The sequence below is a fragment of the Streptopelia decaocto genome (genome assembly GCF_964273445.1).
Source record: "Streptopelia decaocto genome assembly, chromosome: 22".
Lineage (NCBI taxonomy): Eukaryota > Metazoa > Chordata > Aves > Columbiformes > Columbidae > Streptopelia > Streptopelia decaocto.
In genome coordinates this window covers 6223368-6250761 of record NC_138677.1, presented here as the reverse complement: position 1 = coordinate 6250761, position 27394 = coordinate 6223368, and the positions used below count along the sequence as shown (strand labels likewise).

The 27394-nt window shown below is 49.5% G+C and overlaps 1 protein-coding gene across 3 annotated transcripts in view; it reads left to right on the top strand.

The window, feature by feature from the left end:
* Nucleotides 1-27386, top strand: part of MAP3K3 (mitogen-activated protein kinase kinase kinase 3) — a 35597-nt gene extending 8211 nt beyond the window's left edge. For 2 of the 3 annotated variants that reach the window (XM_082070901.1, XM_082070900.1), the window contains exons 4-17: nucleotides 2546-2586; nucleotides 4717-4816; nucleotides 5246-5359; nucleotides 7878-7998; nucleotides 11236-11369; nucleotides 11982-12055; nucleotides 12837-12904; nucleotides 13144-13236; nucleotides 14070-14261; nucleotides 15325-15473; nucleotides 17170-17301; nucleotides 17924-18053; nucleotides 19265-19442; nucleotides 21769-27386. In XM_082070901.1, the coding sequence (XP_081927027.1) occupies nucleotides 2546-2586; nucleotides 4717-4816; nucleotides 5246-5359; nucleotides 7878-7998; nucleotides 11236-11369; nucleotides 11982-12055; nucleotides 12837-12904; nucleotides 13144-13236; nucleotides 14070-14261; nucleotides 15325-15473; nucleotides 17170-17301; nucleotides 17924-18053; nucleotides 19265-19442; nucleotides 21769-21997 (1755 nt within the window). In that variant the 3' untranslated portion in view covers nucleotides 21998-27386. The remainder of the gene's footprint in view (nucleotides 1-2545; nucleotides 2587-4716; nucleotides 4817-5245; nucleotides 5360-7877; nucleotides 7999-11235; nucleotides 11370-11981; nucleotides 12056-12836; nucleotides 12905-13143; nucleotides 13237-14069; nucleotides 14262-15324; nucleotides 15474-17169; nucleotides 17302-17923; nucleotides 18054-19264; nucleotides 19443-21768) is intronic. The other variant, XM_082070902.1, reaches the window with a different exon arrangement.
* The last annotated feature ends 8 nt before the right edge of the window (nucleotides 27387-27394 follow it).

Sequence of the window (27394 nt, the reverse complement as noted above, 5' to 3'; positions counted from 1 at the left end):
GCTGGACAAATCCGCAGATGGAATTGTACAAAATCCTTTAAAATCACTTTGAAACGTAAATTCAGAGATGTCTTAAATCAAAATATGTAATGGTTATTTATGATATGGCATCACAGAACTGGAATGCTAAAGCACTAAACTTGGATTTGATTTCTTCCTCGTCTCTTAGGACAGTTTATGGAATTGCTTTAAAAAGTGTGTTTTATAGGTGCTGGGTTCAAAGGCAACGAAGAGCTCTGGTGTTCAGCTCCTCTAGGGTCTCTCTGAAATTTAAACACTAAGATCTCTTGGAATATCTTTCCTTAGATATGAGTTTCCTTAGATACGAAGTTTCTTCCCAACAGTCCTGTTCAGTTCCCTTCCACTGGGCTACTTAGGACAGTGTAGCCTTTCTTCCCTGAAAATCCTCAATAGAAAGGGATGATTTCTCCATCAATTATGCTCAAGAAACAACTGTTTCATCTACAGTTTGCTGATGGGCATCTTATACTTTATTATTCCTCTGCTGTTTGCTACATTTTTCATTTACCGTTCAATTAAAACGAACTCTCTGGGCTTGGCTTCGTTCTGGTGTGTTCCCAGAGCGAGTTCTTCCTCTTCCCACGTGGAGCAAACACCTTTGGTGAAGTTCCCTGGAAATCCCCACCTGCGGCTGATTTTCGCCCCAGCGGGGCCGCTCGCCGTGCGGCGGGTCTGTCCCCAGCGGGGCCGCTCGCTGTGCGGCGGGTCTGTCCCCAGCGGGGCCGCTGGTCGTGCGGCGGGTCTGTCCCCAGCGGGGCCGCTCGCTGTGCGGTGGGTCTGTCCCCAGCGGGGCCGCTGGTCGTGCGGCGGGTCTGTCCCCAGCGGGGCCGCTGGTTGTGCGGCGGGTCTGTCCCCAGCGGGGCCGCTGGTCGTGCGGCGGGTCTGTCCCCAGCGGGGCCGCTGGTTGTGTGGCGGGTCTGTCCCCAGCGGGGCCGCTGGTTGTGTGGCGGGTCTGTCCCCAGCGGGGCCGCTTGCCGTGCGGCGGGTCTGTCCCCAGCGGGGCCGCTGGTTGTGTGGCGGGTCTGTCCCCAGCGGGGCCGCTTGCCGTGCGGCGGGTCTGTCCCCAGCGGGGCCGCTGGTCGTGTGGCGGGTCTGTCCCCAGCGGGGCCGCTGGTTGTGCGGCGGGTCTGTCCCCAGCGGGGCCGCTCGCCGTGCGGTGGGTCTGTCCCCAGCGGGGCCGCTCGCCGTGCGGCGGGTCTGTCCCCAGCGGGGCCGCTCGCTGTGCGGTGGGTCTGTCCCCAGCGGGGCCGCTCGCCGTGCGGCGGGTCTGTCCCCAGCGGGGCCGCTGGTTGTGCGGCGGGTCTGTCCCCAGCGGGGCCGCTGGTCGTGCGGCGGGTCTGTCCCCAGCGGGGCCGCTCGCCGTGCGGCGGGTCTGTCCCCAGCGGGGCCGCTGGTCGTGCGGCGGGTCTGTCCCCAGCGGGGCCGCTGGTCGTGCGGCGGGTCTGTCCCCAGCGGGGCCGCTGGTCGTGCGGCGGGTCTGTCCCCAGCGGGGCCGCTGGTCGTGCGGCGGGTCTGTCCCCAGCGGGGCCGCTGGTTGTGTGGCGGGTCTGTCCCCAGCGGGAGCGCCGGGTGCTGGCGGGGACGTCAGCGTCCCTCTGAGCCGCATTCTTCACCGCTGGCCCTGCAGATATTTCCTCCAGCTAAAGAGCATTTCCTGGCCACGTTTTTTTGAAGTTCCTAGATGTATGATTGCCTATTGTCTCAGGCTTTCACAGATGGCTTCATCTATTCCAATCGCATCAATCGCGCGGCAGATATTATGGAGGCTTATCAGAGCAGATTTTTTTTTCTTTTCCCTTTTATTTTTATCTCGTGACCTAAATTGGGATTTGAACTCGGATCCCCGGAGTTGAAAGTTCAACATGTTGACTCTTCCGCGTCACATAAACGTCTTGTGTGTGTACAGGTTGAGCGGTTGGTGCTTTTAGGACCCTGTTGCCCTTTAAAAGGTGACACGTGGGGAACTTGGTTGTAACTTCACAGCTCCAGGGGCTGCGTCTTTGGAAAATGGAGCTTCAGTCCGTGTCTTAGGAAGGAGGAATGTAGCCTGTTCCCTGTATGTCTCTATTTTATTTTGCCATTCAAGAAAGCATGTTTGCTTGGAGAGTGCACAAGGAAAATGACCTTTAGTTCAGATAAATGTGCTGTGAGAGTCAGCTTCAGATTTTTGCTGTGCAATGTTAAAGAGAGATTAGTTTTCCTTAAAGTATGTTTCTGTTTCAGTGACAATTAATAAAAATTACAACTTAGTTTTCACATCCCTTTATTCTTTAGCAATCCCTCCATTCCTCACGCTGTTGTGTTCACGTACCAGCTGCTTGTCCACAGCTTCACCTTCCATGGATAGATTATCAAACTTGGTTTGTCCTCATCAGCCTGTTGAGGAGTTGATTGCTTCTGCAAGCACCAGTTGACCTGTTTGTGTTGTTTGCGCCTTAAAATCATGATGTGATCCATTCGGCTGCTATTACTGATGCCAGAGTTTCATTGTAAACTTACTTTTTTTTGTTCTTTTTTTCTACAGAATGATGTGAGGATAAAGTTTGAATATAACGGGGAGAGACGGTGAGTGTCTTCGTGACTTCCACTCTTTGATGTTTTGTTGGCTTCACTTTCCTTATTCCTGAATGAAAAACACGCAGTGAAGGCAACAGCAAACAGGTCATACACAACTTGTTATTTTTTAAAACGACTGTGTCCTGTAGCAGTTTCCTTTGATTTGTTTTCATGATATGTATTTGTAAGTGGATTGCAGGGATATTGATGGTGATCCTGGCAGCTGCTGTGGCAAAGGTTCTGCTGAGCTGCTGCAGATCCTCCTTTGTCCAAAGAGGGGATTTGTGTTAAAACCCCGAAGCAGAGGCACTTGTCCTTAAAGCGGACGGTGGAAGGATAATTTATAAAGTCTTCCTGAAAAATTCTGCAGTTTTCATTCACCAAATTACTACGTGGTGAATCCTGTCACCATTTCTGGTGACACCCCGTTAGGACGAGGTAACTCGGAAGGAAAGTCTTGTCACCACAATCCTGCCGCCTCTGCGTTTGAGATCCACAGAGCTCGGGGCAGAAAGCCTTTGTCCTGTTGGGTTTTCAAGTTGTTCTTTTCCTGAAGTAACATGAAAATGAAAAGGTTGATTGTGTGTTGGTCTCATTATGCAGCGACGCTCGCCCGAATTCCCCGTTCCCCGAGCGGTGTGCAGTTACACACAGCGAGCGAGCGCCGAGAATGCGAGTGTGTGTGCTCGGCCTCAGAGGAGCTGCCAGGGCTCACCACAAATATTTAAGGTGGTCAGGCAGGAATGGGCTCCTTAAAGCCTGCAGCCCGTGATTTTGTGTTAGAAGAGTGCAGGGAGTTTTTAAACTAATAGAATTTGTGGCACCTGAGAACAGCTCTGCTTTTGAATGCGTGGAGTGTAGAATGGCAGCCTTTATGAGGGACTTCGCCTCAACCGAGAGCTAAATTACCTTCATACGGTGCCAGAGTGCTATAATTTCATGGATGGCTTTCTTGGTAATGTGTAGAAAATGTTATTGCGGGCTGCTTTTTAACAAGGACAATTCTTTCCGAACGCTGTGGTCTGGTGGCACCTGGAAGCAGAAGGGGACGAGTCTGGTTGCGAGAACAACCAACCATCTGGGCCTTGAGCAGCAGAGGAATGGATATAGAGAGAGTTTCTGAGCACTGATCATCCTTGGTTTGCTACAATATGGGGCTGGCGACTACAGTTCACGTTTGAATCCTCTGCATCTTGACCTGGGATATTTTACTCGCTGATTCTTGTAAAGAAAGGTGGAAATAGGCCTTGTCCGCAGTGGTCAAGGTGACAACTTTCTGAGGACGTGGTGGCTCCCGCAGCAAAGCAAAGCGTTCCACCAAAACAGACAGCTGGGCATGCTTTGCTGGAACTTCACATTCCTCCCTTGCCTGGTGCAGTAGAGTTCCTGTTCCGAGGGAGGCAGAAACCCAACAAAACCACACCATCGCTTTCTAGAGAGCACCCGCGTGCCACAGCATTCTGCAGGTTTTTATATGAATATGGATATTCGTGTTTATCTGAGTATTCTGAGTTATTGCAAGTCGGCTGTGCCACTGCTGTTACAGCTGAAGCAGTATTTAAACTTGGATTTATTTGGCATCTGTAATTAAAGAGAAAAGGTAATTGATTTAAATAAAGCCGTGAGTGACAAATGGTTGCACAGGTAGATTTGACTTCAACTCTTGAGAACAAGCCCCGTGTTTTGGACACTTAGTGAGGGAGTTCTGAGTTCAGATACTGGAGGACTTAAACCAAATACTGTTCTGCTTTTTGGGCCTTCTGCAGCTTTTAATTCAGCTCTCACTGAATGTGTTTGTGTGTGGTTTGTGCCTGAGGCCGCGTTCTTTGAGCCAAAGTGCAGAGGAGACTTATATCGTGTTATGTGAAAGACATGTATTCGGTAAAGGATGCTTTTCTATCCAGGAACAAAGGCGTTATATTTGAAATCTTCATAGGAATATTGCATTTTGTCAAACCGCTTGGAAATGGGCCAGAGGTCACGGATTCCTTGCTAAAATAATTAATATCGCTTCAAATTAGACAAGGTTGCTACCTGCCTGAGGACGAAGGGAGAACATTCAGCTGTGTTTTCAGTGGCTCAGCCATTGCATTATCAAGTACATCTCCGAATGCAATCAGTGCTTCTCTCTCGTTGCAGGATTATCCCGTTTGTTCGGCCCGTGCGCTATGAGGACGTGCAACAGAAAGTGAAGACGGCCTTTGGGCAGCCCCTGGACCTCCACTACATGAACAACGAGGTACGGAGCGCGGCGGCGCCGCTCGGGACGCGTAACGCTCGCGCTGGGGGCGCCTCCTCTTCCCAGCCCAAATTCTCTACCCTTACATGTGATTTTTCTAATACGAGCCAGAGCTGAATCACTCTGCTCCAGAGAGGACGTGCTGGTACGGACAGAACGCCACACTGTGTGTCGTACGAGCATCAGCATCTCGCATCCTTGTGCTGCTGTTGTTTGGCTGGGGGAGGAAATAAATGTATTTGAGGTATTCTGACTGTAAAAGCTACTGCAGGCCAATATATATACAGTCTGTGGAATAATTGAGCAATCAGAATCCTATTTGACATCGCAATTATTTTTTTCTCATGTTAGTTTACTCCCCCAATAGGTATTTAAACATATTTTTTTCTGGCTTTTCTAATGTGTTTTTTCCTGTTCTTTATTTTGCAGCTCTCTATTCCTCTGAAAAATCAAGATGACCTGGATAAAGCAGTAGATCTCTTAGACCGAAGCTCTAACGTGAAAAGCCTTAGAATATTATTGCTGTCTCAGGACAGAAACCATGTAGGTAACAACTCGTGCGACTGCAGCAAAATGAAGGTTTTTACCCTTAAGTCTCTGCAACATGACTGTAGCTTTATCTGAGAGTCATCTTTGGCCTTTTCAGGCCATTGCTGGGGGAGATGCCATGGGCAAGGCTGCTTGAGGGTAAAGGCACCCAAGACAGCTGGTCAGTGTTCAGGGGCTGTTTCTGGCGGCACAAGATCAGAGCATCCCGACACGTGGGCAGTCAAGGAAGGAGCCAGGAGAGCTGCTGGTTCAACAGGAGCTGCTGGGGATGCTCAAGTGGAAGAGGAGAGTTTCTAGATCCTGGAAGGAGGGGCTGGCCACTTGGGAGAATATCAGCCTGTTGTCAGAGGGGGTAGGAGGCAACCAGGGAAGCTCAGGCCTCCTTAGAATTGAACCTGGTGAGAGGGGTCAAGGACAACAGGAAGAGCTTTTTCCAATGTGTGGCAGATCAAACTAACAGCAGAGGCAATGTAGACACTGATGAACGAGGTGGGTGTCCTGGTGACAGAAGATACAGAGAAGGCAGAGTTACTGAATGTTCTTTGTCTCTGTCTGCTCTGCCGGGGCTGTCCTGAGGATCCCGCACCGCTGAGGCCCCAGAGGAGGGCAGGACAGTGGAGGAGTTTGCCTGGTTGATGAGGACTGGGTTAGGGAGCAGTCGGGCAGTCTGGACACCATAAATCCATGGGTCCGGATGGGATGCACCCGCGGGTGCTGAGGGAGCTGGCTGAGGTCACTGCTGGACCGCTCTCCATCATCTTTGCCAAGTCTTGGGAAACGGGAGCGGTGCCCGAGGACTGGAGGACAGCAAATGGCACTGCAGGCTTCAAAAAGGGCAGGAAGGAGGAGCTGGGGAGCTCTAGACCGGTCACCCTCACCTCCATCCCTGGGAAACTGATGGAACGACTTCTCCTTGGTGCCATCTCAAGGCGTATCGGGGAGAAGAGGGTCATTAGGGGCAGTCAGCATGGCTTCACCAAGGGGAAGTCGTGCTTGACCAACCTCAGTGACTGTTATGAGGACATAGCAAGGTGGATGGATGATGGCAGAGCGGTGGACGTGATCTCCCTGGGCTTGAGTGAGGCATTGACACCGTCTGCACAGCGTCCTCACAGCTGAACTGAGGGAGTGCGGCTGGATGAGCGGGGAGTGAGGTGACTGCGAACTGGCTGAAGGGAAGAAGCCAGAGAGTCGTGGTCAATGGGGCAGAGTGACAATGTAGTTTGCTTTTTTCAGCCTCAACTTTTGATAGAACACGCTAAAACAATCCTCTTTTCCAGTGTCTTCAGCTTGCAAAGCAGATGCTAAATGATAATATCTACATTTTACGTAAGCCCCCTCCAGCAGACACTTAGTAAATCTCACTCCTACCCCCGCCAGACTGCGGTGTTGTCCTTTTATTAGCTGTTTTTTCCTCTTTTGCTCAAAGCAGAAACAAACAGCGAAGTGCTCAGTAAGTGGCACCGTTTCCCCTCTGCTCCGGCTTCCTCTGCAGCCCAAGCTGCCCGGCGGCCGCGTCCTGCACGTGATAGAGCCAGGACCCCGTTGGAGGAGGTTCCTTGGCCGCGTGGTCTCACCCGCGGCGGGAGCGGGAAGGTGATTTTTCCTGAAGCACAGGATGCAGATTTTGTTTTGGTTGTGCTCTTTTCTTTTTCTGGGGATGGAAAGGTAACTTTGGCACAAATGTGTAGATAAACCAAATTAACTTTACAACAGTAGCTGCGTGACTAGTACTGAGAGCCGTGTGTGTGAGGAGCATTTGTATTAATGTCCTTGTGCCTCTTTCTGTGGCTCATTTGTGCTTGTTTTATCAAACACCTCGCTTCTGGTGTCAGTCCTTTCGTTGTGTTTGAAACTAATGGGAAGAGCTGGTTCAGTTGAACACCTAGAGGGCTAAAACCAGACTGCCCACATAAATTATGTGACCTCCGCACCCCTTATTCAGCTCCCATCAATCTATTCACGGTAGAGTTTATGTAGCTTAAATCAGGCTCCTTCCTGCTCTGTGCCAGGGTCTCATTAATGAACAGCTGTTTGATCCTTTTTTGATTGTGTGGCCTCACACCTTGTTTGCCAGTGATATTCACATCAGATTCAGCAGACAGAATTAATTTCTTTGGAGTCTCTTTGGTTATGTTCACCTCCATAAAACAAGCATGTTTTACAAGCATTGGTTAAATTCTGTAACACACAAGAGGGGGACTGTTCTATCCTCTCATTAAACCAGGTGCTTTAGGACAACAAGATTAAAATGGAAGGTGTCCGCTCGTGTTGAGCGCCCGCTTTGACATGCAGAGGGTGTCATTCTTCCTGCTTTGAGATGAAGGCACTGGAAAAAGCTTTCCCTCTCGCTGCCTTTATTGTCCGCGTTCTGTGAAGTTAATGAGATCGCAGGCTCTAGAGCTGTTTCTCAGCTTTCTCGCTACTAAACATGATGATATTTCTGAAACCGCGGCCGGATCGCTCGAGCTCCTCAGTCTCATTTTATCTTTTTGTTCGTTTTACCCAACAGACCAGTTCTTCGCCCCATTCGGGCCTGCCCAAGCAAGTCAGGATTAAAACGTCGCAGTCCGTGGGGGACGTGAACACGCCGTACCCGCAGCCGGAGCCCAGGAGCAGGCATCTGTCTGTCAGTGAGTATTTGTGCCACTTCTGCTTCTCTTTACTTTGTGAAACATAGATTTTGGGCACTGGTGTGTGTGCTATAGCGTTCGTGAGGACCATGAGAAACGGAAAGGTTATTCTAGGACAAGGCAGTTCATTTTCAAAAGCTCTTAATATGTTTACAGTAGAAGGTTTCAGAGTTCCTCGCTAAGTCGCTGAGGAGCTGCTGCGGGGCCGTCCCAGCGCCGGGCTCCTCGAGGTCAGACGTTTGGAAAGCTTGCGGGAGTCCATGAAGGTTTTATTTAGATTGGCAATTTCAGTTCACGAAACCTAGATTGGACTTTTTCCTTTTTATTTTGTGTTTTAATGTTGGGCTGTGCAATCCGTCCTCGCTCCCGGAGGACGGAGCATTTCACTAGTAGAACAGGAATTGCCACTGCATATCTAATTATCTAATTAGACCTAAGTTCTCCAACCTTTCACTGTCCTAATTACCAGATAAGTAGAGCACAAGGCTGATATTGCAGGTGAATGGCAAAGCTGCACAAAAAGTAAGAAAAGTCGGAGCAATATGTACCTTTGTCTGATTTTCCTCGTGTTTCTCTCATATTGAGAGGAAAGGTCCACGTAAGACTCTCTCATTTTTATGGACTCGTATCTCTGGTAGATCTGTCCGAGTCGTCCCAGTTTCTCTGTGATAACCCCCTGTATAACTATGCAGTACTATTCAGTTATTTGGTCAAAGCTGTTAACTTTTAATATGAAAAACTGAAACATCTGAAAATGCTTCCATGTCTTTTGGGTCAAAAAAAAAATTATATGTGGCTTAGAATTGTGCTGCTTGGTGTGAAATTCGGTGAACGGGGAAGAGGACGAGCAATAATAGAGATCTGCGTGTGAAGACAAGAGCCTAGGAGGATATTCTGTGTACATGACCTATGCTTTAGAAGTGAGAAAAGCAGAGCTTTGCTGGAAGCAGAAGCAGAGGCTGCCGTTGGTCACAACAGCTGATTTGGGGCTCAGCAGCCTAGTGCTGCAGATGACGGGGCTGCGAACGAGGGCAGAGCAGGAGCTGGCAGCGGCGGGGTTGGTTTGTCCCAGGTTCTAGAGCAGCTCCCTCTGGCAGAGAACGGCTGCACTTCCATTAACCACCTAATTCCAGCCTTTCAGACCAGCGTTTGCAATGCAATCTTAGTGTCAAGTAATAAATCTGATTAAACAGAACAGTCAGCATATTCGGGGATCTAACCCAGGGTCAGATCCACGCTGTTCTGACCAGACGTAATCGGGAGATTAAGTTCAGTAGAGAAGGACTTGAGACCTAGACCAGTAGTTCCCGATTCTAAGCTTGTCTAACAAACCTGTTTGTGTCCTGTCTGGGCTCTGCCGATCCCCCTTTGTGCGCAGGTTGGCTCATTGATTTGTAGGGTTTGCTGTTGAGCAGTAGCACACAAAGAAGCGCTGAAAGCTTGTGAGCTACGTGACTGAAACTGGGACACAGAGTTTTCCCATCCCTTCCAGTTTGAAGTTAATGTGCGTTAAAAAGAGCAGCATTCCTCAGTCTGTGAAGGAGGCAGCGCTGTCCACGCACGTCTGAGCGCCGTGTTTCTCTTTTCATGGACAAATTCAGCGCCAACAATATTTTATTTAAAAAAAAAATCTTTCTCCTTTATTGGCATTCTAAGGTATCCATATAATGATGCCAAAGCTAACAGACTGTACCGAGTGTCTGTCGTGGGTAAACTGGATAGTCATAAGGGGCCCCTTCTGCATCCCTGGCGTACAGACTCTTTCCTCTTGTCCAGCTCGTGGTGCCTTCTGATCATTCATCAATCACGACGGCCTTGGTTCTGTTTGCTGAACATGTCACAGTACCAGACTGTTACATTACGAACGGGTCCAGAAGGCTTCTGCTTCTGTCTGAGGTTGGATGGAGACTCGGCAATAGCTTAGTCTTGAGCAATTCTGTCTTTCCTCTCTTCTGCCTTTGGTTTGGAAAAGGAGCGTCCCCCTGCGTCCCAGTGTCCAGGCACAGACTTTCCTGTTCATACCACATCGTGCAATGGGAGCCAAAAGCGGCTTTTTACTCGCAGGAGATACATCTGTGTAATTCCCATCTTCTCAAGAGGACAGACCCCAAACCTGCTCTCACCAGTTCGCAGGTTTGGACGTAAAGATAACTTTAATTAAAAAAAAAAAAAAATGCAAAGCATTCTGGCAGCGCTTGTGTTTTTTCCCCTCACTTCCTTTGATATACGTTGATTTAGTGCCGACTTCCCTTTCCTGCCCCGCGCCGCTGGCCGTTCCACAATAGCGCTGGGCCGGAGCCAGGGGGCTCGGGCTCCTGGCCGTGGCACCGGCTCGGAAGGAGTGAAAGTGTGCGGCCCCAGCACGTCTGCGTGTTTATCTCCGCGCCGGTTGGCCTCTTGTGTCACGTGGGGCCCTTGGAAGATCAGGCAGTAGCTCTATGCAACAGATTTATAGACATTTTCTGCGTGTCGTTCGCCCCCCTGCACAAGCCGTGGCAGCGCTGGGTTTTTGGTTTCCTTCTGCAGCCCCCGCTCTGGTTTTCAGTTGCTGCCTCCCATGCGTGCCTTCGCTCCTTATTACAATAACTCCTCGAGAAAATATTTTCCTTGGGAGAGGATTTGCTGATCTCCGTCCATCTTTCGTAGCACCTGAGTACACACAGTTAATTAAAGACAGCGTGGCAACGAGCGCGGCTGGGGACGGTCTCTGCCTTCGTGGGTGAGCGTGGCTGGACCGCGGCGGTTCTAGGAGCTCACGCTGTGATTTGGGAGCTGCAGGTGGATCAGTCGTTGCAAATAGGGGTTTTGTCTCTTCCTGTTTCCCAAGTGTCGTCATCTTTGAGATCCGCAAGGGAAAAATAAATGCTATGGGGGAGGTTTCAGTAGGCAGCACAACAGAAACTCTCTGGGTAGTACTGTCAGCAGATGAGTAAAGTATTATTCTCATCCTTTGGCCCCTAAACGTGCCCTCTGTCCATCTAGATATCTCAACTAATTAACAGAAATTGCAGAATTGACCTCCATGTGTTTTCACCCAACTAGTCATACAGTTCAATTTTTCACAGTAAAATATTGGGGTTCTATCCAAAGGTAACTGTGCTCCCGTGGGAGCAGGATTCACTCCAGAACTGATCACAGAGGTCTAGTTAGAGGTGAACATTTGGATTTTGGGCACGTGGATGTGTAGCCTCATTTCAGTGAGCATAAATATCCAAAGTGCCCTTGTTTGTGGCGCAGGTTCCCAGAACACAGGCCGCAGTTCCCCGCCGCCCGGGTACGTTCCGGAGAGGCAGCAGCGCATCGCTCGCCAGGGCTCCTACACCAGCATCAACAGCGAGGGCGAGTTCATCCCAGAAACCAACGAGCAGTGTGTAAGTACAAGCATTAGCATGGAAGAAGTAAGTCCAGCTGTTAAGGCTGCTGACCTCTTTCGCTGCAGAATATTTACTAGGTAGTTGCATTAACACCTACCTTTGTTCATTTAAACAGTGCTTCAGGCTTGGTTTAAGTTTAAGCCTTTGTTGGGCTGCCAGAAGCGGTTATCGTGTGTTGGGCATTGTCTCTCCACCTCTGAATGAGCAGCTTTGGTTGCGTTGCACATGTGTGCTCAGGTTTCCTATTTCCAGGTTCCTGTGACCCTCTTGCATTTGAAACTGCGCTTCCCATTCAGCACAGTAGGAAGCGAGGCCAAAGGGCGACGTGCAGGTGGCACCGCAGAGGTGCTGTGCCCGGGGGCGCTCGGGATCCAAACACAGCCCAAGGCTGACTGAGACCTCCATGTTCACAGCAGAGGCCTTCGACACCTAAAGCATTGGCTCAGATTTTATCTCCTTAACAATTTCTGTGGGAGATACAGGAAAAATGTACGTTCTAAATAGCTTTCGACTCCGCTTCTCATCTGGACGTCCTCCAGGACTCTTGCATAGCCTCTCTCAGGCATTACATGGAACTGATGTTGCCTTGTGATTTCTTCTGTGTTGCAGATGCTGGACCCTCTAAGCAGCGCGGAAAACTCGGTGTCAGGGAGCTGTCAGTCCTTGGACAGGTCAGGAGACAGGTACAAATGTACAAGCTGATAGGAACTTATCTGCTCAAATCAAAATGCCAGTTGGACTTTGGCAAAAGTCTGTTTTCCATCTCATAAATTTAACTGGAGAGAAACACATTCATTTCCTACCTATATCCCAATACATTTCTTAGAGAGAATTAACTGCATCTTAAGGCTGTTTTATTTTCTGGCGAAACCATACAGTGACAAACTGGTGCTTCGTTAGCTCTGTGTTATAAATACCAAGTCCTAAAGCGTGCTGTCTGTGCAGAGCCTGAGCAAATCTGGCTGCAGGATATTAAATCTATTTTAGACAAGACTCTACTTGTTCATTAAAAAAAAAAGCAACAACATATTCCAAGGCTACAGAAATATATCATTACACTGGATTCCTGTGTCCTGCAAAAGATAATATGAATTCCAAAGGCAAATAGAGGGGCTTGTCCTTTGAAGAGTTTGCCATAGGCTGATGCTCTAAATCTTTTTCTTCCCTTTGCTGTCGGTGCTGCTTGAGGTGGTGCTGGCACCTGCAAGATTGGGCCTCAGCATGTTTTAAAGTCTCAAACCAGAGGCTGGGGAGCCACTGAAAAATAGCACAAACTGAGCAGAAATGTCTGCCCGCATGGGAAATGGTCTGACTTCAGCCCTGCAGATGTGTGAAATGATTGCAGGGACACGGATTTGAGAGTCACCGTTACCAATGTGCAAATACATTGGCTTTTATTTGAAGTCCCTGTAGGTTTGACTCCAATAGATCGCAAAGCTTACTCTTGCCTTCTTTCTTCCATAGTCCTTCTTTTCGGAAGTCGCGGATGTCAAGGGCACAGAGCTTTCCTGATAACAGGCAGGAGTTCTCAGGTATGTCAGTGTCAGGTATAAATAGTATTTCATCCTGACATTCTCTGCTGTTTGCTGGCCGCCCTCCACCCTTACTGCGGTTGTATAAGTAGAAGAACTGGGGATATGTTGCTTCAAAAAGCTGTGAAGTTATTGGTTACTCAGCTCTGTCTAAAAAAACTGCTGTTACAGGAAAATCCTGTCATTAGAACGTGTACTTTTTGAAGGCACCTCACTGCTTTCCCTGCATCTCCTTCCAGACCGCGAGAATCAGATCTACGACAAAGCGGGGAAAGGCGGCACCTACCCCCGGCGCTACAACGTCTCCATGCAGCACAAGGACTACAGCGATGGTGAGTTGTTCTCACACCTTCGATTCCAGGCTTGAAAAGGGGATGAGGCCCTGGCAGCCCCAGGGACACGCGCGGCTCCCAGCTGAGGGGGCTGCACGGGCCCTGGGCCGCGCGGCCGGCGCTGGAGTTAATGCTGCCGTGTGTGGTGACACGTTTTCATTGCAACCCACGGCGGCTGTTTGAAATTCTTAGTTCATTTTGCCCTTTCTGGGGACACCCAGGCTGGTCAGTGCCTGCAAGGGTTGAGCGGTGGTCATAGTTATTACTCTTGGGGATATGTAGTGGGTTTCTACCTCAGGGATTCGTTATGTTTTGCTAATTCACAACACAAACTTGCCTCTGGGTCTTCTAAAGATACCGGTGACTTAAAGAATCTCATCTCTGCTAGTCAGATGGCTCTGTGGAAATGAGTTTCTCTGAGTTCCATCAGAGGCACAAGTTGTCATACTCTTTGGTTGTCACTCTTATTTGCATGTTATCCAGAGAGTTTCTCCATCTGTGTGGTTGTTAACAGGCCTTGGAGCTTGTGTGGTTGCCTGTAATGCAGGTTTTTGCTTTGGAAGGCAAGTTTAGATCTTGCAGCACTGCACCGAGGGCATTACAGCGTGTTCTCTCCCTTCTGCTTTGGGGGCGATCCCAAGCTGTACTCAGCTCAAGCAGCATCACCCCTCAACTGTTATATTTTTGCATCTTGCCTGTTTGGCAGTAGATTCTGCTCCATGAGAAAAAACCAGAACGTGGCTTTTTTCTCTCCCTTCCCTTCATTGCTCAACCTCCAGCCGTTACCTTCCACGTGTAACATACTATTCAGAAGTTGAACTCTTTTTCTGCAGGCCGGAGGACGTTTCCCCGGATACGGCGGCACCAGGGGAATCTTTTCACCCTGGTCCCTTCAAGTCGTTCCTTAAGCACCAACGGCGAGAACCTGGGGCTGGCGCTGCAGTACCTGGACCCGCGGGGCCGCCTGCGGAGCGCGGACAGCGAGAACGCCCTGGGGGTGCAGGAGAGGAACATTCCCACCAAATGTAAGCGCTCACCCCATGCTCGTTGGGGTCACAGGCAAGGAGAGGTGAACTCCAGACCCAGTATTTGTCCATAACTTGATTTTAAGCCGTTCAAAACCACATAATTATGTGGCTGTGTGTTGAGATGGGTCTGTCTCACCTACAAGACAATCCTCTTCTAAGCCTACATAGTCGTGCACTTGGAGCCAGCTTTTGCTTTAGGCTTGTGGATTACGGTTATTTTACTAGTTAAGGGCTGTATTTATTTCGCTTGCTCCGTAGCAGAAAGATTTACTTCTGTATTAACAGCATTCCTGGCTTGTTTTTTTGGGGACTTTACGTTGTCAAAAAAAGAAATGGAACATAAATCGTTACTGATGAACTTCAGATATCCCCGTAATTTAAGGATCGAAATGAAGACATGAGTGCAGCACGCTGAGCAACACGCTAAAACACTGACTGGCAGTAAATCTGATTAAATTAGCCATGGCAAAGCTGATCTCTCAGCTCTTCTGTATTTTCACACTGTCCAGATGGCTGGTTCCTTTGTTTTTAAAGTTTCTTCTTAGATACAACATAATCAGATGCATTGCACTGCATGAGTCTGACCGGATCGTGCTCAAAGTTAGAGCTAAAGCGCTGCTCTTTGTGCAATATGTTGTGGTATTAAGTGCAGGCTGGAAAACTGGGCTCAGGTGTCAATCTCTGGGTCAGGACGTTGCTGCTTGTGCAGTAGAACAGTGAGAACTCTAACTTGCTGCTCTTTCCCGATGCTGTTTAATTGCTGCCCCATCTCTTAACATAATGATGTAGAGTCATGAAATGTCATCACCCTCACAGAAGAACTTGTCTACGGTCCATCTTTCCAAAATGTTTTGCAGTTTCCTTTTTAATGAGACACCAGACAGCAGGTCCTGAGAGTCTGGATGGTTGGATTCTGCTCGAGTTCTGACACGGGGAGAGTCCCTCATGTCTGTTTTCTTCAGCTGCGAAATATCAGTTTTAAGGGATTGATCTTTGAAAATTTTGCCGTTATCTTGGAATAGTATAATGAAAAGAAAAATCGCTGCTGCTCTTTTTGTAGCTCCGAGTGCTCCGATAAACTGGCGACGAGGAAAACTGCTGGGCCAGGGCGCCTTCGGTCGCGTGTATTTGTGCTACGACGTGGACACGGGCAGAGAACTGGCGGCGAAGCAGGTGCAGTTCGACCCGGAGAGCCCGGAGACCAGCAAGGTAACGCTGATCGCAGCCTCGAACTCACCCTGCAGGCTGGGATCCTGCAAAGGGCCCGCGTGTCTGTCCTCGAGAGCCGGGATCCTGTTGGATTTGTACTGGGGTTTCAAGTCATGTGGAGAGGAATAAGAGTCATTTAAAAATTACTGTTCTGTCTTATTAACTTCAGCCTGAAACTAAAATCCATTTTCTGGCTTTGTTTTTGGCTCTGCCTCCTCGGCTTTGTGGTTTGTTGCCAGGTTATTTGAGGAATACTGGACTGCCCTGTGTTCCTGGGTAGACATGGATGTGAATGAAACTAAACCCAGAAAGAGTAGAACTTTTTCCTTTTTTAAACAAAAAAAAAAGCCACATACACTTGCAAAACCCCCTTTCTGGGTTTATATGGTAGATCCTGTATCGAGTGTATTAATTACTGGTGTCTGCGTCTGAATTCTCCCTGTCCTTAAAACAAAACGAGCTGTGATGTGTGAGTGAATCAACACCAGCGACGTGACGACATGCGAGAAACAGGGAGATGGGAAGGGGCGCCTGGAAGTGACCGGCGGGCACTCGGCCCCTGCGCAGCGCGTGAGCCGGAGCGGCTCTTCGCTTCTTTGCTCGCGTTTCAACAACGTACCAGTTTGCCAATATTCAACAGATTCTCTTTGATCTGGAATAGCTGATCCATGAAGATCTAATTATTCTGATTTTTATGTGAGGCGCTGGTGCCAGGAGGAGCCCTAACTGGGTACGTTCTGAGTTCCGCTGTGTCTCTGTTGCAAATCAGACGGTGACTCTGAGCCAAGGAGGAACAGGCTGGAATATATTTTGAAGGCGCTAAAACTCCAAACCTTAAACTATCAGCTGGGCCAATTAAGCGGCTTCCTCTGGTTCCATGTGTGACTGGGACTAATTTGGGGGAAACCATCATTTCTTTTTCCATAAATCCTCGTGCTCTGGTCCCTTTGATGTTCAGCCTGTTCGTTCTCTGGATTCAACCAGAACCTGATACTTTTCCTGGGCAGCAAACATCTCCAGTTCAGTCTGAAATTGCTGGATGGGCTTTTTGCCTTTGCGCTGCGATACCCTGGTGTCTGCAATAAAGCAGAGAATCCATTTCAGGTGTGTAGCTGCAGGTTCTTTGCAGTGAATAAGAGAGGAACCTGTTTCTGAGGTTGATTCAGAACAAAACTGGGTGACAAAAGACTTTTGGAGCTCAGGACCTGTGGTCGTGCTCTGTAACGGGTTGAGGTTCCTGCAGCGGGTTCTTGGCAATTCTGTAAGTGGATTCAGAGCTTTTTGAAATTTTTATTATTACTTTTCTTTAATTGAAATTAACACTCACCGCCCTCAGCTTGGTGGTGAGAAGTGAGGCCCTATCTGTGTGTAAAGGGTGCTCGCAACCGATTTGGATGAAGACATTCAGCTGGCAGAATCAAGACAAGGATCAAAGTTTTTCTGGTACTAAATGCATAGATGGTGCTGCCTGTGTTCTGTCAAAGCTGCTGCGCCGGCACTGACCCGGTTGTTCTGCAGTAAGGGTTAATGCAATGCATTGGTCGTGTTGGCCTTTTCCAAGAAGTCGGTGAACCGGTGCCATGGATTGGACCTGTGCAGTGTTGTGGGGGTCTTGTCCTGCCAATGACATGGACACATTGATTGGGATGAAACATTGCCTGGGGCCAGAACCTCATTTTCTCCTTAACACCCGTAGGAAGTGAGCGCCCTGGAGTGTGAAATTCAGCTGCTGAAGAATCTCCAGCACGAGCGGATTGTTCAGTATTACGGCTGCTTACGGGATCGGGCGGAGAAGACCTTGACCATCTTCATGGAGTACATGCCCGGGGTAAGAGCTGACACAGGCAGCACAGACACAGGTCACAAAGTGAAACGGGTGGTTTTCTTAGTGGGTTTGTTACTTGCCGTGATTACCTGACCTGTGTAATCCAATTTATTACTCTTAGGTATGCCCCTTTCTCATACTGGCTTTATAATTCCACCGCTTGCTTTTTATTTATGCTCTTTGTTTTGTTTTATTTTGTTTTCTTTGTTGTCTTGTATGTGAACTACATTATCTTTGTGAGTCACTAAAGCCAGTTCTTTTCTTCAGCCTAAATTTGTTCTCCCAAAGTACTTCAAAGGACTTGGGCCAACTTGTAAATCGGGCTAACTGAATTAGCAGAGTCATATTGTACAGCAAATTAAGCTCAAGCTGACCCTGCAAAAAGGGAGACTTTGGACCTGGATCAGTCTGCTGAACTATTAGGCTGTGCCCTTAATTTCTTAAAAGGGGTTTCATAGGGCAGGATGCTCTGAGAGCCTCACAAAAAGGCTTTAGAAGAGGCCAGAATTCGTTGCTCTGCCGGTTGCGTGCATAACACAGTCACGGCTCGCAAGAGGTGAATGGAGACTGCGAGATTTGTGGCCTGTCCTTTCTTCGCTGATCCGTTCCGTTTGCCTTTGGCCAGGGGTCGGTGAAGGACCAGCTGAAGGCGTACGGTGCTCTCACGGAAAACGTCACTCGGAAATACACTCGCCAGATCCTCGAGGGAGTCTCGTACCTTCACAGCAACATGATTGTGCACAGGGACATCAAGGGTGAGATCAGCGGGTGATTTATGTGTATGGCATTGCTAAAGAAACTCTGAAAAGAGAAACCAAGTGTTAAGAAAAGCTCCATGCCCGCTCTTGACAATCCTGCTTACTGCAGGCTCTGTCCTGCCTCCTCTGGGTAGGAAACCCCAGCTTTCCAAGTGAGCTGCTGGGATTAGTCCTTAATCTTCCTCTTCCCAATATGACTCTGTGGAGCCAACCAGTCTCCTGAAGAGTTAACGTCAGCAGCCGCAGCAGACACCGCACACATTTGTCTGTGCTCTAGAGGGACCAGGAGAGCTGCTCATTGCTGGGAAAATACCCTCTTGTTCCTGCCTCTCAATCTTCGTTGCATCCCCTCTAGGCGGGCGAAGAGAAATGAGCTGCTGATTCTTGAATAACACCTTGTGTGCTGCTCACGTGATGCTCTTTACCAAATCTTTTCCTACCCGGTGGGTTATTCACTAGTTTGCACCCAGCTAAGCCAAACTGTTGACGTGCCCGCAGGGTGCTGGTGGACAGGCTTGTTATTCCGAATTCAGCTCTTCAGTGGGGAAGTGAAGTGATAAAGCACAAGTGCATTTTATTTGAGGGCAGGAGTATTTCAGAGACACATACGGGTTAGTGGCAGCACAGGGTTCTTGATGGTATTGTGGCTTTGGAGGAAGAGTTGGTTTTGGTGTCTAAGCCTTAGTTTCTGTCCACATACAACCTAAGCTCTTCAGTTTGCTTTTTTACCCTGGTGCTTCATGTTCAGGACCTCTGACCAAGTAAAGTGGAGACTGACTTGTTTATTGTAGGAGTTCAAAGTGGTTTAATTAGCTACATCTGTTACCCAGCTGACCAGAACGCGAGGGTTCTACTCGCCAGAGCAGCATCTCAATGAAACGCTGTCCTGTCGGCCTGGGGCCCTGCACAGGCTGAGCTGTTTACAGCCAGAGCAACAATGATGGTGCTGACTCAGCTCTCATTTCCCTTCCCCCTTCACTTCCTTGTGTTTTTCCCCTGCAGTTTTTCCCATTTGCAGCCATTAGCAATTGGCTTGTCTACAGCCTGAAATAAAGAAATGATGTTGAGCAGGTCACCTGAGGATTAATGGGGGAAAAGCCATACCATGAGCATGGGTATTTCTGGGTTGGATATCAGCTCTGGAGGCTGCGGATCCAACGGCTGGATTGCATGAAAACAGCTGTCTCAATTCTTCTTTTCTTGTCCAGGAGCCAATATTCTCCGTGACTCTGCTGGGAACGTGAAGCTTGGGGACTTTGGGGCCAGCAAGCGGCTGCAGACGATCTGCATGTCTGGAACAGGCATCCGCTCCGTCACCGGCACGCCGTACTGGATGAGCCCAGAGGTGATCAGCGGAGAGGGCTATGGAAGAAAAGCAGACGTGTGGTGAGCCTTTAACTTTCTACCTCTAGATCAAGTTACAGCTTTTCTGGAGCGAGATAAGACACACGCGTTCTGTCATCCGTATATCCAAAGTCGGGTTTTACCTGCATCAAAAGCGAGACCAGTTTAAGGTGAAGCAGTTGGTGTGGACTCAACACATGACCTGCTGCAGGCTGTGCTTCGCCATGTCAACACACAACTGCTCATTTAGCTTTTCAGGAACAATTTCCACTCATTCCGGCCTCAAACTGAGCCAGTTTGCTGTTTTCTGACCTTTTCTGGTGTGAGGTTTCCATCCTTTTTATATCCCTTTCAAGAGAGAATGAAGGTTGTTTAGGGAGTGTCCATTCATTTTGCTATAAAATGAGAGATATGCGCATAACACTGTGGAAGTGAAAGGAATAGAATTTGAGTATGTTGACAGAGCTTTAAAGGAAAGATGCCCAAACCTGGAATAACACAAAAGATACAGGTCAGATCGGAGGTGAAGTGAAGCATGCATGAATGGAAACTGGAGTCGCGCTATTATTGGCATAGCCAAGAAACAGCCTGTATTGAAAGGAAAAGCAAAATGGTCCTGTGTCAACATGTTAGTTTTGGAGGCCTTAAAAAGGTGAGATTATAAAACTGAACACAACGACCAAAGGTGTGTTTGTGTGTGCACAGCGAAACAAGGTAAACGCAGTTTCCTGTACGAGCAGTGAGTGGAAACAGCTGAAATTTGTCTCGTATGCGAAGCGTTAAGTTCTGGATCCTCTCCCGGTTGAGACGCTTGGAGAGAGGATGGAGCACGTGCCCTTCCCCGGGCCGGTGCAGCTGTGGGTTTCCTCTCGGTGCTGTCGCGGGGCTGTTCCCATCGCAGAGACGCTGCCGCTGGCCGGGCTCCCGTTGCCGCGCTCCCCATCGTCACTGCAGGGCTCAGGACGGTCCCGCGCAGCGCTGGGCCCGGGTGGCCGCGTTGGGCCCAGAGGCTCGGGGACGGAGCGGCTCTCACGCCTGGCTCCTCGCCACCGCTGCAGGCCCTTCCAGTTTTCTCTTTCCTAAATAGCAGAATATGTGAGCTATTTATTATTGCTGGAGTGACTTGACATGAAAAACATTCCTGCTGTTTGCTGAATATCTTAAAGAAACCGGATCTGCTTAAACGGTATAAATCAGTCTAAACAATAATATATCCCTGCTTGCTCTTGAGCAAACCCCCAGCACTTGAGCACACATGGTTTGCATTTTCTGTTCTCTCTTCTAGTAAGTCTTAAATGGCTGGAAACCAGTGTAAAATTTTCACGTTGGATTTTAAACCTTGTGAAGAAGTCATTTCTTGCATATTCACTGGATTTAATTCCTTTCCTTCCTTGTCTTGGCAGCTGCTGCGAGTCTGCCTCTGAAAATGTCTTTGCTTTGCTTTCCACTTCAAAAGAGGGTTTAGCTTCGAGGTAGAAGAGCAGGTTTTGCCTTTTTGATGGAGTGGGGTGATCAAAACGCCGGGCTGGCTGTTAGAGGTTCACTTACTGCTTCTGTTTAGTCCGTGGCCCGGAGGAAGCAATTCAGCGTTTTTGAACAAAACCCAGTCGCTGCCAACCCATCTTCCCCATGAAAGTCCCGGTGTCGCGCTTGCTTTGGAAAGGTGGCTCAACCGTGTCCATCCCCATAATCACGTTCTTGCCTTTAATTAGCCAGCAGAGCCCTGTTAATTTTACTCCGAGTTTTGCCTTAATGTAACGATGCATCTGCCTACTGGCATTTTAACCTCCTGCCTTCTCCGTTTGGAGCTGTTAAGACTTCAATTATTTTTTGACCGTCTACCGTGCTCCGTTCCCTGTGAAGTGGAAATGTGAAGGGTTGTTTGCCCCACATGCACTGAGAAGGGATTTTACTGAAGGTGCTTTGTGTGGTCAAACCAGCTCCGCTTCACTGGCCCTCGGTTAAAAAGGACATTTCCTCCCTTCAGCTCAGCAAGTGCCTTTGAGATAGAGCAGTGGCAGCAGCACCCGAAGGATGCCTGAGGTGGAACGGTGGTGCCTCCGGAGCCCCCTCGTGTTCCTCCCGTCCCCTGCTGCCAAAGCAAATGTTCCGAGAGCAGGATCTGAGCACGCGGGGCTGGGCAGATGGCACTTCGGTGCTGGCGCGGTGACACCCGCGGTGACAACGTCTCCCTGCTCAGCAGCGGCGCCGGCAGCTCCGGCGCACACGGGGTTTGCTGAGCAGAAATCCATTTTCGGGCTGTTTCCGGAGCAGAGCTCTTCCTCGACGTTGCCAGCTCAGAAATAATGCTGCGCGTTATTCTGTGAGTCAGTTCTCACTTTGTATTTTTTCCCGTCTGCTTTTCCAGGAGCCTCGGTTGTACGGTGGTGGAAATGCTGACCGAGAAGCCGCCGTGGGCAGAGTACGAGGCCATGGCTGCCATTTTCAAAATCGCCACCCAGCCCACCAACCCCCAGCTGCCCCCGCACATATCAGAACATTGCCGGGACTTCCTAAAGCAGATCTTTGTGGAAGCCAGGCACAGACCCTCTGCTGAAGAGCTGCTCAGACACCAGTTTGCACAGCTCCAGTACTGAATTACCTCCCTCGCCAGCAGCTCCTGCCGGGCTTTCCGTGCCCAGTCTGGTTTAGTTGCGACTGCCCGTTGTGGTGCTGCATCTTCCAAATGCCAACTCCAGCCGTCCTAGTCCTTTAGGAGAATTATGCCAAGGAACCTGGGGTCTGCTCTTGTGCCTGATACCTTTGTTTGCTGGACTGACGTTTATTCCACCGACAGCTGTCCGAACAGAGCGGTGGTTTTGCCCTGGTTACCTTGACGTGCATGGCAGGTGGCTGCGTGTTTCCTGCAGGACGAAGCGAAGAATCGTCTCGCTGGTGGAACACGAAGAAATCTGAACCAAAGTGGGAATCAGAGCTGCTCTCTTCAGAAGGAAACGCGCAGCAGCCATCCGGAGCAGCTCGCTGCCTGCGGGTCCGTTTGCCGGCCTGCGGGGCTTCAGAGGCGTCTGCAGTACACGGATCCAGCAAAAGCCATGCGGCATTGAGCATGCGCTCGCTATATAATTATCTATTTTTTTTTTCTTCTTAAGTATTCAGCATCTGAAGGTGTTCAGAAAATATTGATTCAGAAGTATGTGAATAGTGTTATTTTATAACTGAAAACCACGGGTCCTGGGGTGGGGGTGAGGGAAGTCTTTCTAGCTAAACGTCAGGGCAATCAGAGGAGTTGCAGCAGAACGCAGTCGCTCCAGGGCCTGAGATGAAGGTTCTCCCGCTGGCAGCAGAAAATCCAGAGCTTGATTTCCAAGGCTTGATCCGTCCTAGAACCCAGACTGTGTCTCTTACTGTGTGTCCTCATAGCCAGCAGACCCGCGCTCCGCGTCGCCTCCCTGGCGCTGCCGGCTCCAGCCAGAGCCCGTCGGGCAGCGAGTGTGCGGAGCAGCTTCTCTGGCACCTCTTGTTGTCTGGTAACTTTTTACCATCCTTCAAACCAAAGAGCGTTCATCTGGTGCCCAGGAATTCACTTCAGCAAAGCTTAGGCGTTCCTTTGAGGACCTGGCCTAGTAGAAAACAGAGCTTTTCATGGGGAGGATTAGCTGGATGCGAGTTTTACTTGTGCACAGTAAGTTAGAATCGAGCTCAACCCTTCAGTGTGTGCATTTTGTGTTACAGGTGTGCAAGTGTTCATTTAAGATTTCCATAAAATGTTATGGCCCTATTTAAATAAGCTTTAAAGTCAAACAGAGGATCAGGGAGAACATGTAATACCAGTATATTCTAAAATTAACTGGACATCCCCCTGCAGGTACCAGCAAAATGTACCCAGGTGATTTTGAACGGTCACCACGTCTTGAACCGATGACTTAATGGTTTCAAATACCGTATGTTGGTTTGGGCACTAATAACCCTGATTTCACTCAGAAAAGACCAACGGTTTTCAAGTACCGGGTATTCACGAGTAATTAGAAGTGATCTGTGGGAAGTGAAACTAGGAAAAGCAAATTTATTAGTAGTGAAAATGTTGCTTTATAGAGCAACGCTGAAGTTGTTCTGCTCTCCCATGGGAAGCTGTGTTAAGGGTCCACGTTCCTCCATTCTTCTCCCCCGTCAAAACTTGAAAATGACTTTTCTAATGCATTGAAATGAACAGTTTCTAAGTGAACGCCAATAGCAGAACAAGCAAGTTTTGATAAATATTGTGTTGAATTGAGAGTGGGGGAAAAAAAAGAAGAACCCTAAAAAACCCCAACCAACCAAAAGCCCTAAAAGGGTTTAATAATCTGAAGAGTTTTTCTCTGTGCCAAACAACGTGTAATAGGTGAAAACAAGCTGGTGGTGCTTTCATTGTTGGGGTTACTACAGGATGCAGGCACTTCGGGGGTGTCTTTTCCAGAGGCCCTGCTCCCTAGTTCTTTAGTTCCAGGGCGGGCAGTTCTCTTGATGTTTCCCAGCCCTGGAACTCCACGGGGAATTGTCGAGACACGTGCCCTGATTTCTGGGCTGTGCTTCGCTGCCGACGGGAAGCGGGGCCGTGGCGCTTCCTTTCCGCTTTGGGGAGCGTTCTGCAGCGCTTTGCTGCGGTATCGATGCTTTTACGCCACTTTGCTGCAGCGTGAATGGTTTCACACCACTTTGCTGCGGAAGAATGGGAAATCATTCCCATAGCCCAAGTGACAGAGTGGGGTGTTCAGCGCTCCTCAGGCCTTGCAACTAGCACCTAAATATACCAAAGATTGGAGGGTTTTGTTGGCCGCGCGGCACCGGGGAGCGCGGTGATCCCACCTGCATCGGTTTGTCCACCCTTGGCTTGTCCGCACCAAACCGAGCCCCTTTCCCATGGTCTTTCCTCGCTATCCCACCACGCTGCGTTTTGGCAGAGAACAGGGCGTGGGGAAACGGTGTCGCTTAATGTTTCAAAGCAACTAAATCCTCAGGATCTGTTGTGGTTTTTACCTCATCGCGGAAAGCTGGTCCAGAGCAAAGAGCATCCCCGGGCTGACGGGCCTTTCCCCGCTGCTCCCGCACTGAAATGTGCCTACTCTGCCCACACACGTGTATTGCGGTCTGTATTAACGAGCAGTAATTAGCAATTAGTGACAGAGAACACGGGGTGCCAGCTTGGACTTCTCTCGTATTCCGGTCCCTGACCCAACGCCACCCGTTCGGCACAGGAACAAGCCAAAGCATTATTGTATGTTTGGAGATGCACTTTCATGAATGTAGTTTATATCGCTCTTTTTTAGCTCTTTTTACATCATGTAAACGGTGATGCCTCATACTTTTTTTTTTATTTATATCGTAAAAGATCATATTTGGTGATTTTTATATATATCGACTGTTACGGGGTGGGGGGGAGGGCGGGAAATAAATTTGACGCCTTTATGAATTTAAAAAAGGAAAAAAAGCAGCTGGTTTTGCAGAGAATTTGCTGATGGTTTATAAGGAGTAGAGCCGAGCCGAAACGCCGCCTTTGTTTCCTCACAGCCCTCTCCGTTGCGTTAAAGGAAGATCTGGATTCCGAACTCCACTGCCACGGTGAATCAGTTTGGGGCCGACACTTGTACCACAGCCCCTTAACGCGGCCCTGGCAGGAAAACAGTCTCGAGTGGACGTAAATGTAATAATACTTGGAAACTGAATTACGTCTGGCCTCTCTATCCTGGCAGAATTGGAAAAAATTGGGAATCAACTCATTCATTTGGGGCGGGAGGAGGCAGCGCCAGGCTCACAATAAGCTGTTGTGTCCATTCCAAACGTCCCGTCGCTGTTTCTGCTGCTCCTCCAGGGATACAGAGCGAATATTGAGCGCTGGGCTCCGCGACGGAAGGTGCTGCAGAAACGGAGAATATTCTATTGGAAGAAAAATACCTTTCAGGAGTCCCGTTGTCCTGAAACGGTTGAAACGGAGCGGGAAAGATCCCGATATTCCCAGCAGGGGGAACTGGGAGCGGTGGGGATTTGGTTGTCCCCGAGCTTGTTAGGAAACAAAGCGCTGGCATTTTGGCCTCGGTGTGACGATTCTGTGCATTCCAGGTTATTTGCGCGTTCTCCGGTAAGTCTGATTTTGCCTGTTCCAACGGCAGCGGGTTGCGGCAATTTGGATGTTATTTTAATTTTTGGACTAATATTCCAAAGGACTTGAAGATGCTCCAAACAGTTCCCATTGCCGTTAATTCCCAAACCAAACTGACCGAGGGGGAAGCCGGTCCCTGCTCAGGTGACACGTGTCATTTCCAGGTGATCCTGGATAACTCGTGACACCGCAGGAAATATAAATATGTATTCCCGCTGTACACGCTTTAGCTGACAAGCAAAGGCCAGATAACTGGAGCTGCAGAAGGGCCTGATACCCCAGTGACTGGTGCTTAGGTCAGTAGCTGCTGGGTGGAAAGGTTTTATAATATCTATTCTAACCACACCGTCCTGGGGCTGCCACCTTGGTATCTGCCCTCGGAGCTGGGAGAATTCAGTCTGCCTTGAGTTTTTAGAAGAAAACAGGTGTATTCTGTGGTTTAATTGTGGTTTTGGGCTTCGGGTGTTTAGACCTCGGCCTCGTTCAGGCGCAGATCCCGCTCGGCAGCTCTGGGTGTCGGGTGGGAGGGGCAGCCGTGCGCTTTGGGGACGCGGAGAAGGACTTTGCGTCAGGCGGGTGTCGACAGGTCAAACAAACGGCGCAGAGCAGGGAGAAGCGGCTTTAACCTGGATTGTGCAGAAGACCTTGAGCAGTAGTCTATATATACCGACCGGGGGCTTGCAGTGCAAAGCCGGGCCAATGTATCATTTTATTTACAATAAAATTATCATTTATATGAAAGCCTTTTTCTGGTGGTTGCGTGCAATGCAGCGTCTCGTCCTTCCTGTGTTAGTGGTGCCTCGGGATAAGTGAATTAGACAATTAACTCATTTTCCTTCTAATTTCCCTTTCAGGAGTTAATTCTTCGGGACAGCTGGAGAAGTGTCGTGTTTGGGAAGCGTTGCTGCTTGGGTCAGGTAAGCGTGTGCTCCACAAAGCTGCCTCCGGGAAGGGACAGCTCGGCGGGAGCCTTGGGGGTCCCTGCAGGGCAGATCCTGGGTGGCCCCACCACTGACAGACCCGTCCTTTAAAAATCTCTTAACTAAAAAGGTCACCCAGCACATCTCTTCCCCAAAATCCGGTGTGACTGCAGCCACCCAGCGCCCCAGAGGGACCTTAGGGACGAGTTCCACAGCGACCTGGGTTAAAACCACATCTATACATTCTACCTGTTGCCCCTGGGACCCCTGTGCATCACGCACACCCTTCCCGTTCCCTCTTCCACTGAGCTCCCGTTGCCCTGGCTGTGTCTGGGTGCTCACAGGGGTGTTTGGTGGCAGAAGGGACGTGCTCAGCAGGACCGATGTTATCGGCGATGGAACAAGGCTCTTGCTGTTACCCCAAAGGCTGTTGCTCTGCTGGTAGTTTCTGTGCTGTGTGGGCTCTGAAAGGCTTCACTCCCATAGCATTTGAAAGATACGAGGTTCCCAAATGCTCCCGCTTTTGAGCTCATCTCGGTGTGTGTGGAGGAAGGAGGTAAATGATAATTAGAAGCAGACTCACCTGCTTTCCCTGGCTTTGCTGCTCTCCCGCCCGGCGGGACCTGGTGGGGTCATTAATTTGTGGGTCTGTGCCGTCCAGCCGTCCCAGCCCAGCAGATGTGGGCTGATCCGAACCAGCCCAGTCCCAGTCAGCCCAGTTCTGGTGCCCATGGCACCGGCTGCAGGGAACGGAGCATCTGCTTACGGGGGCCAGGGTGGCGTTTATTGATACAGAGGGAGAAACAAGCAACCACCCAATGTCTGCAGCGCGAAGGGGTGGATCTAATTCACCATTCGGTGAATTAATTCCCTTTGAGGGTGCTCTGGGCTCCGTGTGGAAGCTGGTGTGTGGTTACAGCTGGGGCAGCAGTGCTGGCGTGCGCTTGGAAATGCTGGGTCAGTCCCCAAAGGACCCGTCT